Raw genomic sequence first — 15257 nt, 5'->3', positions numbered from 1 at the left:
ACGTGGCACACCACTGACCGTGGGACATTAGCGTCGCTTGACTCTCGTCCAGCTTGGAAGTACCCGCGCAGGACCTTTTTTCCACATAAACCATACTCAGTACCAAGAAAGCATCGCGTGTCTTCAATAGATATCCAACTCTTACAGACTTCAGTCATCAGTACGGTCAAATATCCATGCCTCTGCCTACGACCAGAATATGCATCGCTTCTCCATCGGCGGGTTCAGCTGGAGGACGAGATCAGCATCCTATCATATTGTACCAAGTCAAAGAGAAACTTACCGTCGCATTCTTCGGACACTTGAACGCCTCTGCAAACTCAGGAATGTTGAACACCGTGCCCTGCACGCGCCAGACGTTCGGGCTATGCGGGTCTGTCCTAATTCGTTGCACGGCAGCGGCTGGAGTGATCGACCTCGCCCAGCTTCTCGCGAAGGCGATGAAGAACAGTTGCTCGCTGACGACCAAGTCAGTGACGGAAATCGCGAGAACGACGACGTCGCGCGTACCGAGTGAAGTCAAGCCCAGGCAACAGGAACTCGTTGCCTGACTGGAAAGAGTCTGCGTACTGCGCCTTCCAAGCGCGGAAGGCCTGAATGAGACCAGTGTCGCCGATGTTCTCCCCCGATGTTCTGCAAAGGGTCAGTACGATACGCGAAGTATGCTGCTAAAGTCGCCTTACAAGTTGCCCTGCGAGGCATGTCAGTCACCCGCATCCTCAAGACACTTTCTAGCACTCACATTGACATGAACCTCTCCACCCTTGCCGTCGTCAATCGTATACTCTGCCTTGCCGTCAGCAAACTCATCGACTACATCGGACCATCCCAACTTACGAGAATATTGCTCGACGATGCATTCCTGCTTCCTGTCGAACCCTTCGCTGGTCTCGTTGGTCCACCATTGCTCCAGCTTGCCCTCCTGGTTGTACAGGCGGCCTGAAGAGTCGAATGCGTGCTAGAAGGGGAGATGAGCATCATTACTCCACGAGGACGGCATCGTTGCGCAAAGAGGACTGCTGCCTATCACGTACCGTAAGTTCATGAGCAGCGACATGGCCAAATGCGCCGTAGGCGAGGTACGCGGGCCTGATGGAAGAGATCAGTTCGTCACGTGCTTCAATGAAGATATCACGACATACCAGTCTTGCGAGAAGAACGGAGGCTGCAGGATACCCGCGGGGAAGACGATCTGAATCATGTTAGCCAGCGAACCGGCCCACAGAGCGACATATCCTATGTACCTCATTCGCCGGAGGGTTGAAGTAGGCGTTAACCTGAACCACTGCTTAGTCTGACGCATGTTGAACGCCTATGCCAAATTCTCACCATAGACGGGTACATCTCCCATGCGTCCAGGTCGCGCTGTTTCCCTAACTGTAGCCACTGGTGAATCTCGTCGCTGGCCCTTGCACTGAGGACATTGCCGAAGAAGTCATTCTCGTCAATCTTCACAGCGCGGTACCAGGCAGCAATGGACGCAGGGTCCTCCGTGTTGGGCGAAAGGGGATAGCCGACTTTGATGCGGATGGCAGAGGCCTGCAGATGCGAGGTTAGCTCTTGCTGCGAAACAACCAAGCGTATAGGTCACCTTCTCAGCGGCAGCAATAGCAGAAGGCGCATCCATCCAGTCGATCTTGCCTAAGGACTCCTTGAAGGCCTCGACGATGTCTATGCACGAGGGTGAGCAAGCCCCCAGTGCGCATCATTGGGATGGACGCACCCGTAATGACCTTCGTCCCCTTCTCTCTCGAGTCGCCGCCGAAAACCTCGTTCGCAAAGTACCGCCCAGCCGCAAACCCAAGCGTCTCCTCAACCTGATGTACACAATACTCCTTCCGATCACCCACCGCGCCCTTCTTCAAGCCCGACAGCGTCTCCTGCAACGCCCGCTGCGCCTGCCACGCCTTGGTCCCGCGACCCAGATAGGGCGACAGCTCGTGCGCCGCGCGGACCACCAGATATGCCTCAATGACCTCCGAAGGGGTCGATTCGAGCAAGTTGGAGAGCGACTCGATGTATGCGGGGTAGGTGATGATGACCTGGTCGGGGAAGTTGCGGGGCGCAAAGCTGGCGAAGTACTCGAGGAAGTTGATTTGGGGGAGGCCCTCGGTCAGGTTGGAAATCGGTGCGGGGTTGTAGGTGCCGATAGGATCACCGTACACTGTGGTCCTGGTCAGCCGTTCGCTCTATCGTTCCCAAATGGATGTCACTGACGGAGATCCAGATCCAAACTGATCTTCGCGAGCTTGCGCTCGAAGTTGACCACCTTCTTCGCGAGCTTGCGAGCGACCTTCGAGTTCTTGGGCTTCTCCTTGTCGTCGTCACCCTTGCCATCATCATCATCGCCCCAAGGTGGCCAGGGCCAAGGCGGCCAGACGTTGTCCTCGGTGTCTTCATTGATGACGAGGCCAGGAGTCGGCTCGGGCATTGCAGCGACCTTGGAAGGCTCATGATCTTCGCGCTCCTTGTCTTCAGCGTCGAGTAGAGTGCGAAGCAGCTGTTCGACAGTGCTGCGGTAAGCGTCCGTGATCGACTCTTCGTCATAGTATTCCTGCATAGGATGAGCGGGATTCAAGTTGTCGCAAGGCAATGAGCAAACCTTGGAAGGCAAACCGAGACCAGACTGACTAAACCAGAGGACCATATGGTTCGGGTCTACCCCGACATCTCCATCTATGCCAAAGTCGAACAGCGCGCTCACACCTTCAGTATCGGTCAATATATACGCTACACGGTCATCATCCAACTCACCCCTCGAGTGCAGCAACGCCAGCGCAGCCGTAAGCCCCAGCTTCTCGTTCGGCACACGCGAGTCCGTCGACCCTTTGTTGTACACATACTTCAGCTTCGCGACGAATTCCGACAATGGCTTCAAGCCGACTTCATCGAGGTGGTCCTCGTCCATGCACGAAGTATACAGGCCACGAATCTTCTTCAGGATCTGCTCGTCATAGGATGGTGATTGTGAGTTCAGGGTGGTCGAGTTTGACTCAAGGATCTTCTGGATGACATGCTGATTCTTCTGTGAGAGTTCCTCGAATGTGCCGAAGGAGGCCTTGTCAGCGGGAAGGGGGTGGGCGTCAAGCCAGCCGTTGTCTAGTGGTGCGGTTAGCCCATAATACGACTCTACATCAAGCACACGTACTCGCAAACTCATAGAAGTTCTCGCAAGGGTCCTGGGACCGGTCCAGCGATGAGAGGATCGAAGCGGAGAGCATGATGCACTCAGGCGTAAGGCAGCGAGACTGTGTTGTGTTAGTTCCCCTGGTTCGCGCAGCATACGCGCATATACGCACCTCTTCTGGAGGGCTCGTCGGGCCAGGAGGGGAAGCAGTCGTGGTGGTTATAACGGTAGAAGGCTCAGGGATGAGGGTCGTAGACACAGTCGATGTCGGTACAGTAGGACCGTCATGGCGGTCGCGCTCCTTGTTCAGCTTCGTCTGCGTCCCCGCAAACAGTCCAATGAAGACCTGCATAGCATCGTAAGCGCCCATGCAAAGCAAGCAGGAGACCACGCACCGAGCTCAGGAGCAGGAAGATGAGGCAGAGCACGAGCAGGACCTTGCTCAGGGCAGTCAACGGCTCGGACGCTATAGCGCCTACGCGCTCGAAGAACGAAGGCGGCTCGTCGTCCGTCTGCGGCCTGCTATAGTCATCCTCGGCTTCAGGGTCTCGCAGCAGCGGCGTGCGCTCTGAATATCGGTGTCAGCGACGACGCCTGCGGCTCTCAAGCTCTGGATCACCCACCTTGCTCGTCCGCCATGGTGGCGGTTGGATGTGAAGTACTGCGCTTCGCTCCGGGCGGATTCCTCGAGGCCGACCTATGGACGAGATGAACGCCGTTATCGAAGCGTGACGTCGACGGAGGCGCGCAAGGCGAACGCGTCAAAGCGGCCCTGATGCGACGCATGGGGTAAGAACCATCCGTGGAAACAATTGCGAAGTTGAACTCTGTGACCGCCGCTTGTAGGCTTGATGAAGCTCCTGGACTGAGGAAATGATTCCGTAGGGTATTCTAAGGTATATGGTGTTGCATAGCATATACTACATTTCGCCAATTGTAGGCCCCCTCCCTTCCTTCTTCATGTCCATAACCTGCCACATATCGCAACCCTTCCCGTCATTCTGCGCACCCGCATAGCACGTCCACCAGTATTTATTCACCGCATCACCCGACCTGTTCTTCATGTCAGGCCGCAAGATCATGGGGATCCCGCACTTGCACTTGGGATTCTTGTCGGACGCGAAGTCAGGTCTGGGAGTACCCCGCATTAGCATGACCAGGGAAGACGACGTGAGGGGGGGAAGCACACCTATAGAACCTGAAGGTGATGTTGATGCGCGAGTTATATTCCTGGATATCTTGATCGGGACCAGGAGGGAATGCCGGACGATATATGTCGATTGACGATTGTGGAGGAATGGAGTGTTTGAAGCGCTCCTGACAAGACGCGTGCATAATTGTCAACTGCAGATTATCAATCATATACGTTATTCCGGACGGCAGGAGTACTTACTGAGTTATGAGGTAGAGAGACGTTGAACGTTCGCGGGTGGCGAGTCTCCTTCTCGTCCGAAGGGACCACCTCGCGCAGGCTGAAGTTGCGGCGAACGCCTGTACTTTCCATCAGTAGACGGCTGAGGGTGTTGACTACTTGCTTACCGAGACTCAAGGACGCGATGGTTGGGTACGGACCAAGATTCGTCAGCTGGTCCGAGTGCCAGCCGACGCTCTCCTGCCCACCCGCATACCGGTTTGACGCAGCGACATTTGCCCTCCACCCCGAGTCGCCGCCCCATTCCAAGGGATATCGCTTGCGTATCTTCATTTCGTTATTCACTATTTGCTCGATTATCCGACAAGCCTCTTCCATAGGCGCCGGAAATTTCTGCGGTGGATCTGTCCTTCGGCCGTTGTACCTGCAACTAGTCAGTATATTGTAGTGATAGTTGTCGCGCCAGACTTACCAAGACATCGCAGCGGCGGCGTAGAGCTGAGACGAGCCTTCCACATCTTCGCGCGCGAAGAACGACGTAACATGCGGGCTCTCGACAACGCGATCGAAGAGCCACCACTTGTTGGGCTTCCAGTCTTTCGACAAATCCATCATCGAGTAGAACAGCTGGCAGGCCAGTTCCGGGGGTAGAATGTTGAAGTGCAGGGTACATGGCGTATGCTCTGCTACCTTCTCCGGCGTATAAAGAGTCAAGGGAGGGAGCCGCGGTGGTCCCTTCGCCTTCGCGTCGGAGGATGGAGGCTTGAGCACGGTCATGAGATCGACTGGCGGTTTGGAGGTTGATGAGGGTTTCACGCGTAAAGAGGAAGATGAGGTCGATTTGGGTTTCTTCGCGCAGGGTTCACCCTTCGTATCCTTGCGAGAGGGAGTACTTGAGGAAGCAGGGGGCGCCGGCTTGGAAGATAACCCTGGCTTAGGGGATGCTTGTAACCAACCCTCTAGGTTCACGTCGCGCTTGCGTTTGGAGCCTGTGACCTTTGGAGGTGTAGTATTCTTCGATTTGAGAGCGTTCGCAGCAGCCTCGACGTCCCCATCGCAGCTAATGAGCGCGTCAAGAATTGCCGCACCGTCAGGGGGGTTATCGAGCAGGCTGGAAACCATGGCAATCATGATATCTGTGTCATTGGAGTCCATGGTGCCAGAAGCTTTGAGTTGGATGCGCAAGCTTTCTTCTGGGCACACCTCTGTGTAGCGTCGTGAGCGTCCGAGACCGAACGCGTCCGTGGGAAAACATACGCGCTCATTGTTCTTTCTCACACGCCACATGGCGGTACACTACACTACCCAGTTGTGACACCCACACTGACCTCTGCTCTCGAAGTCCTCCTCGCCATCTGATGCGCCCTTGACGCCAGCAAGGGCCTACTCAATGACGCTTACACACCAGGAACTCTCGCGATCACGGGGAGACGCGTCCGCGAGGTGAGATATCGGTCGAACTCGATGATAACGGCAACGAGCGGCTTGTCCTCAACCTCGTCGCACGAAGGCTCGGAAGAGGTCTAGCAACAATGGACGCCAAAGGAATCAGCGAGACCTCTTCATACACTCCAGGCTTCTGGCCCAAAGAGGATAGGCAGCGTTGGAAGGTGCGACTCGAATAGCTCTAATATCCTCGCACATCATTGACCACGATCCTTCCCACAGCGCATCCTCATCTACACCTTCGCCATATGTGTAGTCCTGACTCTGAACTTCCGATCCGAGATCTACTACAAACTCTTCCTCCCACTCCCCCTCGATGACTTCCCCGACCTACCTCTTCACTGCGCCGACAAGACACCCATCGGCGCCTCCGAGTTCACCGCCCGGCAGACCGCCCTCGCGCGCGCCCTCCACGCAGACGGCGCCATCTACATAGCCGAACCCGGCGCCAACACCCTCTACTACGGCAACTTTTCCGATGGCGATTGGAAGCTCTCCGAGCGGCCTCTCCTGCTCATGGTAGCGCCGACCGGGACTGGGGACGACATCCGCGCAGACATCACGGTCCTGACGCCAAAATTCGAGGCGACGCGGGCGAAGCTGCTGCCTATACCAGCTGGTGCAAACTTGTCATGGGTGTCGTGGGCGGAGGAGGCGAACCCGTACGAAATTGCTGCGTCGGCGTTCGCTCCTGCGCCAACGAAGGTGTACGTCGATCCGAGCATCCGGCACTTTATCGTGGATGGGTTCCAGAAGGCGCTGCCGCATGCAAAGGTCGTCATCGCGCCGAACAGTGTCCGTCAGCTGAGGGAACGCAAGAGTGCTGCCGAGCTTGAGCTGATGAAGTGCGTGAATGAGGTGGGTAGAATTCCCGGAGGTTTGCATATTGTTCTGATTGCGGTCCTCAGGCTACCCTGCTTGCCCTACGTGCGACTCACAAGCGACTATACGCAGGCATACGCGAGTCGCAAGCTCGCGCTATTGTGGCCGACGCTCTGACGGCCATCGGTCTAAAGGATGGCGGCTGCTTGACCCTCTTCGGAGGTGAGCATATCTCCATACTTCCTTGACCTCTTCCTCACCCTAACTCTCAGACAACGCTGCCCTCCCTCACGGCACGGGCACCGACCGCGTCCTCGGCATAAATGACTATGCCCTCTTTGACTGCACCGCAGACCTGCACGGCTACAAGAGCGACCTCACTCGCGTGTGTACCGCTCCTTGCCTTCATTGACCCTCAGCATCTGATAATTTCTAAAGACCGTCGCCCTCCCCTCCGCCCACGTTCCTGCCGACCATCGCCAGATCTGGGATCACGTCCACGCCGCGCAGACAGCTGCCCTCAAGACCGCGACAGCGGGAACCGAGATGCGTAAGGTCGACGAGGCGGCGAGGAAGTCGTTGGAGGCGACGAGTTACGCGCCGTACTTTACGCACCGGCTGGGGCATGGTGAGTAGTTCTGTGTCGCGTCCGTCGTGGGATAGGTGGGCTTACAAACCTGTAGGCATCGGTCTCGAAGTCCACGAAGACCCATACCTGAGAGGCGGAAACGACCTCGTCATCAAGACTGGGCATACATTCTCTGATGAGCCGGGCGTGTACATCGAGGGCAAGGTGAGCCCGTTGTCATATGCTGGGGCCTCTTCTCATGCACGACTTAGGTCGGTGTACGCCTAGAAGATTGCTTCTACGTGGACGGGGAGACAGGAGAGGGCGTGCTATTCACCGCCGGTGTCGGCGGCCAGGCTACCTCGCCGTGGTCACCGTAGGTTCGAGCCGACGAGCACGAGAAGGGAAAATCAGGACTGCTGTGGCCATTGCCACAATTTCTAACAACACGCTTGCCTTCGCGTTGCGGTGCACGCTCTCAGTCGCCAAGTCAATAATTTAGGTACATTTATTCCAAGCAAAAGCTGGCCGTTCGATACACTATGTATAGGTTCCAGGTATGTATGAAGTAAGGTCACATAAGTCCAAATTCGAACAAAGGAAGGGGATGGTTAATGAATGGGGTATACCGCACGAAGTGGGATGCAAGGGTCGTGAATATGGGAAGCAAAGGTCGTGAATAAGAGTACCAACCAAGCGAAAGCAGAATCAAGAAACCGACAGAAGGGATACAACACATAGGTGATGCGACATGATGCGGAGACAATGGGGAAGCCAGTACTAGGCGGTACCGCGATGAGGTAGCGCTGCAGAGGCAGGACCCGTCTGACGTAGATGGAGCAAAATGGATCGCTACATAGCGCAGGTTAAACCGCTGCAGATTGCGGCTTAAATCTCGAGCATTTCCTCGGGGGTGATGGGAGGGAGGGGAACGGCGGCGGGTGAGAGAGCTGCGCTGGGCGAAGGAGACACGTCCGCATAGTGGCGCGAGAACGGGTTACGTGTCTGCAGGCGCGAGACCGGGGACGCTAGCGCGGGTGCGTCAGCTTACGGATGCACTAAACATGTGAAGGTGGACTTGGGATGGACTCACAAAGTACGCTAGGGTACCAACGACGTGGCTCGTCAGGGCTGGCGCTGTCCGTGTGCGCGGGCGACGGCGTGAACGCACCCCGGCTGCGCTGCACAGCGCGCATCATCTCAGACTCCTCCGGCGCGACGCTCTGCACGAGCTCGATGCTCTTCGCGAACGAGGGCGAGCGCGCGTGGAACGCCTGCGGACGCCAGGTCCGCACCGGTGAGGACGGCGGATTGAAGAAGTGGGGCTTCAGGATAGACAGGAACTCCTCCATCGCCTCTGAGGGAAGTGGGGATCTGCGAAGGAAGGATCAGGAAGGTCGAAGTGGCCACGGTGGCGCAAGACGTACCGCGACGCCCGGGACGGAGCACGATCCGATGACGCATCCAGCATTTCGCTTTCCGTGTCTGCAGAGGAGCTCGCCGCTCTGGTGCGCTCTGTACCATCCGTCGCTGCGAGGAGACGGGAGGATGGGGAGGACTTTGCGAACCAGTTGGTCTGCGCGCCGGCGAGGCGCACGGGCCGCGGGGCGACGAGGACGGGGGACATCTCCGTGGTGGCGAGGATGGTATTCATGGCAGTTTCACTGGTTAAAGACGTGCAAGTAGCAAGGTAAGAGCAAGGGATAGCGATATTAAGAGCAGACGACCGAGCGAACGCTGATTATAGCCGGATTTAGGACTAAGGGCAAGAGCCAAAGCGCGCAAAGACCCGGTCCTTATATACTGCTGACAAAGCCGGTGACCGGCCCTTTCTTGATCCGCTCAATGCCTCGAACACCAACTTCAACTTGAGTTCAACCGATACGGCTAGTAGACTCTCGAAAAGCGATTCCTGCGCTCGATGTCCTGCGAGGTCGAAGAGCTCATGAAGCCTTCAAAATAAAACAGGATTTGGCAGCTGCATGAAATTGGCCACGTACGACGCCAAGTACAATGGATTCGACATGGGCCGCAGCCTCATTATATTGTACATCGGTATAGGCGGAGAAACAGCAGATAGGGAGGCATATAGTCCGATACAGTGCAGTGTAAGGACACTCATCTTACACGTGTAACCAGGCGTGGATGCTGGCTGCATGAGGACAGGAAGTCGGCGAGTGAACGGCCAGGTCAGATGCTCAAGCCTTCGGATTGAGATAGGCTGGCTGGTAGCCGTCGCGTTCCTTCGGTGCGCCCGTCTGTAGACCATTTGGACCACTTCCTGGATGTCCACCGGCAAGAGGGGGCTCCCATTGGCTATTGTAATAGGGTGAGCGACCAGAGATGATGTGAAGGGGAATACATACCCTTCTTCCTTGGGTATGGGCAGCGCCCAATGACAGATCCCGCAGACCCATATATGCTTCCAGTGGAAGGGAATGAGGGGGATCCAGAAGAGCTCGAACCATTTCGTCCTCTTCGCCTTTACGACGGACGCTGTGGAGTGGAGCTGGTTAGCCGCCACCAATCCCCGACGAGACGTGGAACTCGCCATTGCGGCAGTGAGGGCAGACGCGAGGCTGCTGGTTCTTCTCAGGCTTGACCTTGTCAGACAATCCAACTGGTGTAGAGCGCAGCAGTCAGAGGGAGCTGTAGAGATCCTCGATCACAGCGACCTACAGATGATGGGTAGACAGACTGGAGGGGATAAGTCAGTAGAGCATAAGGGGGGTACGAGAGAAGGACTCACTGAACATGATAGATGCGAAGGATAGACGTGTAGTAGTTGGAGGACGTGAGAGTTCAGGAAGAGAGCAGGCGCCTAGACGTCTGCCGAGCGCAGCCAAGTGAAGGCGGGGAAGATAAGATAAGATTGCCGGTCAGATGACATCACAGCTTTCGGCATACACCGAAACCTCCTTCTCCCAAAAGTCATGTTGAACTTCCGTCGCACATAAGGCCCTCCGCGCAACCTACGCCCAGCCATTTCGTGACTAATTGGACTGTACCCCGTTGTCAAGGACCCTTGACAGTGCAGCGCGCGAGAGCTGCCCCTTCTCAGAGATTACAGGGGACTTTGCGCTTCCGGCTGAGTCCGTCGTTGTCGGCAACGGAAGCGACACTTACAAAAGCCCTTCATCCACGCCATGCAGCGGACTTGACGCGGAAACTGCTGGCGTGGCTCTTTGGGGACCTACCTACCTCACGATCTGCGCCCACATTAGCCACGCCCGTGCCTCTGTCGAGAGAGAAACACACACGGGCTTTGTCAGCTTGAACCGCCTCAGCGTACGCCAGTCGCGCCCAAGATTAGGTACGTGAACACCTATGAGTGCCCTTTCGACGGTCTACCTACGCCCTGCCTTCCTGATGATCATAGTGGCTGACAGAAATTTGTGGCACGCCTTCGATCCGCGGACGCGATCTTCCTCTCTTACGCCGCTCATCTGATCGCCCCGCTCGCTGCGGGGTGAATTATTTCTTTTCTGGAGTTTCCGACAACGCAGAGGCGGCACGAATCAAGGCGGAAGAGGCCAGCTAGCCCGTTACCGGCGGAGAATGGATCTGTTCTCATGTTTTCCTTCCATCTTCGTCTTTCCACAAGCGCCTAAGATATGATGACCACTGTCACCACCTCGCGCCTAAACGGCGACAGCTATCTCCTCCGTCACCCTAATAATCTCCCATAGCCCGACTGCCAACTTCGGAATCACCGACGCACTGGCAATGAGTCCACCCATCGCGCACCTTCTCGCCTAGTGCAAATCAGGCTGCCAGAAGCGCTTGCCCCGCACAACGGTCAGGTGCCGCCGGTAATTCTGCGCGTGCCCCGCCATTCGAAGCACGGTCTGTGCGCCAAAGCCGTATACGCGCGCGGCGTCCAGCCATCTAATAGGCATAGCGCGACAGGCGCGGTCCACCTCTCCACTATATCTGAGCCCTACTGAATAGGCGTCTCCCAGCGAGAGCGAAGACTTCATGGCCGACGGGAGACTACCAGAGACTATGTCCCGCACAACACCCTCGCGCGGCCTCTCCTTACGACAGCGCGGTCAGAGCCGCTATGGCGTGCCCTAAAATGTGGCCCTAAAATGTGGCCAGATGACCCGCCGTTGAGTCCATGGTCATGGCGCGATCGACGTGGACATCACCGACACGCATCTCGAAAGCACACGCGCAAAGAGGTCATGGGCATGCGATTGCTGCACCTGCACGCAGGCGCCTCGAGTAATGCTGCACAAAGCTCATACCGTTATACGAAATGACTATGTACGTACGGGGCGTAATTATGTAGTGATGATAACTAAGGAGATGCAGGCGCACAGATTACGGTAGGACGGGCTCTTGATGCTTGTAAGTATGCAGCTACGCAGTCGGATAGCGCACTAGGAATTCAGCGTAGGATAACAACGGGATCTAGGATATGGACATAATGCAGATATCCGCGCAGGCGATGGAATGATGTATAGAAAACAGTGTGAAGGATGCATGATCTAGAGGGGGACACGGGGCAAAGCATGCGGGATGCGAGAGCAATGGAAGTAGCTGAAAGCACGGACTAGACTGACGGGTAAGATACATACACGGTAAGAGTCCAAGATCTCTGAGCAGCGGTCAACATTGCAAGATATTAGTGATGATAGAAACCGTGGTCGTCTTGGAAGGAGTTGACATCGGGCGGACCTGGCGAGGGGCCCATAGTCCCGGGCGTGAAGACGCCAACGCCCGTGTCCATGTAGCCGGAACCGCGATGGTCGAAGGGTGCTGCAGCAACGACGCCGGAAGCGGGATTGTTGTCGACAGACATCACCCCGAAGGCGTCGAGGTCACCGGACGACCCCTGAAAGAATGCGCCCGGATCCTCCATGTCGCTTTTGAAGACTGGCATGGTCGACACTGGACTCGCGAACATTGGTGAGCCTCCTCCGCTCATGCCAGTAGTGCTAGTGCTGTTCGTACCAGATGTAGCCGTGCCAGGCGGGCTGTACGAAGACCAGACGCTACCGTCAGCGCTCACGGCGGTCGTAGGCGCTGAAGCGATGCCACGGATGGGCCCGTCGGGCAGAGTGAGCGGTGGCGGTTGAGGACGACCGTGGACATGAGTCGGCACGGTCAGCATGCCCTGAGACCCAGGCCGCGAGGACTCCGCATCAGGCGCGAAGACCGGCGACGACGAAAAAGGTGCTTCGACGCGGTAGTGCATCTGCCCGTCGCCCGTCGAAAACTGCATCGACGACTTCGTCTGCCAGATTAGGCGGATCGTCTGCTCCCGGTCGTCGCTCTTGGACAGCGCCCAGTTCATCTCGCTGAGCGCAGAGATTGTGAGTGCGACGCCCTCCTCCAGATCGGCCGGAGACAGGCGACAGGCCTCCAACTTGAAGTCGTCGGCGCCGTCCTTCTTCACGCTGGCGGCGAGCACGCCCGCGAAGAAGCAGCCGTCCCGCACGATGCCAGTATCCCAGCGAAAGAGGCCTGAGCTGTCCATGTGGTTACCGCTATGTGAGGCGTGCATCTTGATGATCGAGAGTGTCTTCGGGAGCAGCTCGAGACACCTGCGCGTCGCCACATCCTGCAGCTGGTATGCAATATGCGGAACGGATTTGTGAGGTGTGTTCGCCCCCGCATTCAACACTTGCTTCAAGGACTCCCGAACGATGTTATCTAACGGTTCTGAGCAAAGGGTCAGGATAAAGGATTGCAAGTAAACTCACGACATTCGAAGATGGCCACCTGCAACATGTATTGAGTCAGTCGTGCGCCATAGCACATGAGCAATGAACGTACCTGCCAGGCACCCACGAAGCGCTGCAGGTCAAAGACACTCTCCTCGCTGGCCGCTGCGCTCAACCGTATGCCGTCAAAATCCTCCCAGCAGCGATCCAACCCCTCCCAGATTTCGCGCATGCTCTGCGCATCGATGCCCTGACCGTCTTCGATGCGGCGCAGAGCAGAGACGCTTGTCAAGGCCGCGTTGATCTTCCAGCATACGGCAGCAAGGTGCAAAGGCATCATGAAGAGGTATCCATTGCCACTTTGGCCGGAGGTCGGTGAGTGCATGCCCATTGGGGAGGAGGGGAACGACGGCGAGTAGGGTGAGTACGAGTGGCCGATGGCGATCGACAGACGATTGATGGTGTCGATGTCAATCTCATCGCTGAAGACGACGTCAGCGGCGCTAGAAAGTGTGAGTTGAAATCCCTTACAAAACAAGCCTATTCCCCGACAAGCCATTCGTGAAGGCGTCTTGGATGATGGCGTATGACAGGATGCGTAGGCGTGTTATCGTCTGATCGGGGGACTGCGGCGATGAGGCAGCATGGGAGCAGCACAGAGCGCGAGCTTGCATAAGCGCGACCTCAGTGAAGTTGTTACGTTCCAAAGGAATAAAATCTGAGACGTTGTAAGCCTTCCGGTAATTTCCAGTGCGAGGGAAAATTACCCTCAAGAAGCGGCGTTATGAGCAGCAACGCGCGACACCCGTCCCATGATGGCTTACGCAAAAGGCCGTGCATATCGACGAGTTCGAGCAACTCGCGCAACATCGCGATCGTGCGGTCTTTCCGGCCTTGCCGCTTTGTCGACGCATCACAGGCCTTGTGGCCATGCGCGCTGGTCGTCGTGCTGGCGCTGCGAGTGCGGGCTCGATTGGGGTCCTCGTCGACGGATGAAGGCTCGCATACGCCGCGTTCATCGACACCGAAAGAGGACGCCCAGACAACCAGGACCAGCGTGAGGATCTCCCCGGGAGCGCCAAGGCTATTGTTGCCTTTGACGTGCGCCGACACTCGAGCTGCAAGCTCTGTAGGATCTAGGACGGGACCTGAGAGGCGTTTAGATCGAGAATGATGCGAGAAAAAAATCCGAGAGACGCACGCTGCATGTGGAATAGCTTCCAGAATTGCGAACTAAAGAATTCTGGCTGGAGGCTCGGTATCGTCACTTGCCGGTGCGCACTAGCACCGAGCGCAGGTCCTGCGTTGTTGTCGACTTTGCCGTAGATAGCCTCTGGGTATGAGGTCAGTAAGACCGCCGATGCAGAAACATGGCGCGACGCACCAACTTGCTGCAACCGCCGCCCCCTTCTAAGTAATTTGACGGCCTTGACGTCTGCGAACTCGTCACTAGAGCGCGGTCAGTAGGATGATGCATGATCGGAGGCACGATGCGTACACGCATTTGAGACCGCGTTCCTTGCAATTTGAGCATGCAGGCGGCGATCCATTCACGGACGGCAGGTCCTTCAAATCGCAGCGCACTCTGTGGCACACGATGAGCTATGTTATGGCACCTAAGAGGATATGCCGTACCTCCTCATGCGACAAGCGCCGCACGCGCTGAACTAAGCCAGGGTCAGAAAAAGATCGAGAGGAAAAGGTACGCGTACCTGCTGCCTGCTTGACTTTGGCTGCCCCGACGGGCGCCTGGGTGCGGGGTATGGGGCGGACGCGCTCCGCGACGTGGCCGGCGACGTTGACGAGCTCCTGGGCGACATGACGGACGGAAGAAAGAGAGGGTGGACGACCGCGAGGGGGTGACGGGTAGTTAGGAAAAAGAAGCGGCGGCTGTCGAGGTTTATATAAGGCAAGAGCTTACGGAACGGCCACAGTGATGGGAACGATTAATACGGAGGTGGAGATCTCGATCCAATTGGGGAAGCGCGTCCGCCACGCCGATGGCGCCTATTCTCTGACGGTAGACAGCAGAATAATTTAGCTCTTCCTCCCCCATCACTGCGAACCCACTAGCAATTATTCGGTATCTTAGCACTTCCACCAGGCCACTGGTCAGGTCTGTGCGGAGACGTACCCCAACACACCGGTGGGAAATCTGCCCCCGGCACGGAGGTAGATTGCATTCCTCGTGGTTGCCATATATGTCGAACCGTGTGTTGCAATTGTTCATTTCCGGAGATCCAAGCCTGC

General features: G+C 56.7%; 6 protein-coding genes across 6 annotated transcripts; 1 reads left to right on the top strand and 5 right to left on the bottom strand.

Annotated features, from left to right (window-relative positions):
- Window positions 1–100: 100 nt before the first annotated feature.
- Window positions 101–3864, bottom strand: SCHCODRAFT_02607387 (zincin). The gene is made up of 19 exons (XM_003035769.2): window positions 3751–3864; window positions 3523–3695; window positions 3300–3473; window positions 3149–3248; window positions 2755–3099; window positions 2603–2706; window positions 2218–2554; window positions 1724–2164; window positions 1592–1671; window positions 1330–1539; window positions 1245–1277; window positions 1143–1192; window positions 1035–1089; window positions 838–958; window positions 743–786; window positions 684–691; window positions 511–633; window positions 284–458; window positions 101–228 (listed from the first exon to the last, which is right to left on the bottom strand). Exons 1-19 carry the CDS (start codon window positions 3764–3766, stop codon window positions 187–189), a joined length of 2631 nt encoding a protein of 876 aa, XP_003035815.1. The 5' UTR covers window positions 3767–3864; the 3' UTR covers window positions 101–186.
- Window positions 3865–4047: 183 nt separating this feature from the next.
- SCHCODRAFT_01085597 (uncharacterized protein) lies at window positions 4048–5276 on the bottom strand (the record flags this gene model as incomplete). The annotated part of the gene is made up of 5 exons (XM_003035770.1): window positions 4048–4258; window positions 4317–4471; window positions 4521–4618; window positions 4667–4923; window positions 4972–5276. The coding sequence occupies 5 exons, from the start codon at window positions 5274–5276 to the stop codon at window positions 4048–4050; spliced, it is 1026 nt and encodes a 341-aa protein (XP_003035816.1).
- A 538-nt stretch (window positions 5277–5814) lies between these two features.
- On the top strand, window positions 5815–7715 carry SCHCODRAFT_02562530 (Creatinase/aminopeptidase; the record flags this gene model as incomplete). Its single annotated transcript, XM_003034949.2, has 7 exons — window positions 5815–6109; window positions 6168–6803; window positions 6854–6989; window positions 7040–7152; window positions 7206–7395; window positions 7451–7560; window positions 7608–7715. Exons 1-7 carry the CDS (start codon window positions 6032–6034, stop codon window positions 7713–7715), a joined length of 1371 nt encoding a protein of 456 aa, XP_003034995.1. The 5' UTR covers window positions 5815–6031.
- Window positions 7716–8223: 508 nt separating this feature from the next.
- Window positions 8224–8989, bottom strand: SCHCODRAFT_02695476 (uncharacterized protein; the record flags this gene model as incomplete). The annotated part of the gene is made up of 3 exons (XM_003035771.1): window positions 8224–8363; window positions 8429–8709; window positions 8763–8989. The coding sequence occupies 3 exons, from the start codon at window positions 8987–8989 to the stop codon at window positions 8224–8226; spliced, it is 648 nt and encodes a 215-aa protein (XP_003035817.1).
- A 223-nt stretch (window positions 8990–9212) lies between these two features.
- SCHCODRAFT_02607380 (uncharacterized protein) lies at window positions 9213–10154 on the bottom strand. Its single transcript, XM_003035772.2, has 5 exons — window positions 10085–10154; window positions 10015–10032; window positions 9887–9955; window positions 9702–9831; window positions 9213–9651 (listed from the first exon to the last, which is right to left on the bottom strand). The coding sequence occupies exons 1-5, from the start codon at window positions 10089–10091 to the stop codon at window positions 9534–9536; spliced, it is 342 nt and encodes a 113-aa protein (XP_003035818.1). The 5' UTR covers window positions 10092–10154; the 3' UTR covers window positions 9213–9533.
- Window positions 10155–11514: 1360 nt separating this feature from the next.
- Window positions 11515–14886, bottom strand: SCHCODRAFT_02607375 (uncharacterized protein). Its single transcript, XM_003035773.3, has 10 exons — window positions 14720–14886; window positions 14643–14674; window positions 14506–14592; window positions 14392–14456; window positions 14209–14340; window positions 13775–14155; window positions 13539–13725; window positions 13120–13489; window positions 13047–13065; window positions 11515–12996 (listed from the first exon to the last, which is right to left on the bottom strand). Exons 2-10 carry the CDS (start codon window positions 14648–14650, stop codon window positions 11966–11968), a joined length of 2280 nt encoding a protein of 759 aa, XP_003035819.2. The 5' UTR covers window positions 14651–14674; window positions 14720–14886; the 3' UTR covers window positions 11515–11965.
- Between the last annotated feature and the right edge of the window lie 371 nt (window positions 14887–15257).

This window comes from Schizophyllum commune (assembly GCF_000143185.2).
Source record: "Schizophyllum commune H4-8 unplaced genomic scaffold SCHCOscaffold_1, whole genome shotgun sequence".
NCBI classification, from domain to species: domain Eukaryota; kingdom Fungi; phylum Basidiomycota; class Agaricomycetes; order Agaricales; family Schizophyllaceae; genus Schizophyllum; species Schizophyllum commune.
The sequence above is the reverse complement of the archived record's forward strand: the minus strand, read 5'-3'. Positions and strand labels throughout refer to the sequence as shown.

Excerpts from the sequence above, each read along its gene's own strand:
- SCHCODRAFT_02607387 (XM_003035769.2), bottom strand. Across the intron at positions 2,165-2,217 it reads CAGTTTGGATCTGGATCTCC|TGTACGGTGATCCTATCGGC; the intron begins GTCAGTGACATC and ends CCAGGACCACAG. Across the intron at positions 959-1,034 it reads TCGCTGCTCATGAACTTACG|CACGCATTCGACTCTTCAGG; the intron begins GTACGTGATAGG and ends CTCCCCTTCTAG.
- SCHCODRAFT_02607380 (XM_003035772.2), bottom strand. Across the intron at positions 9,832-9,886 it reads CTGCCCTCACTGCCGCAATG|CGTCCGTCGTAAAGGCGAAG; the intron begins GCGAGTTCCACG and ends TCCACTCCACAG. Across the intron at positions 9,652-9,701 it reads CCCATACCCAAGGAAGAAGG|CCAATGGGAGCCCCCTCTTG; the intron begins GTATGTATTCCC and ends CTATTACAATAG.
- SCHCODRAFT_02607375 (XM_003035773.3), bottom strand. Across the intron at positions 14,341-14,391 it reads GCGGCGGTTGCAGCAAGTTG|AGGCTATCTACGGCAAAGTC; the intron begins GTGCGTCGCGCC and ends CCTCATACCCAG. Across the intron at positions 13,490-13,538 it reads TCGGGGAATAGGCTTGTTTT|CGATGAGATTGACATCGACA; the intron begins GTAAGGGATTTC and ends CGTCGTCTTCAG.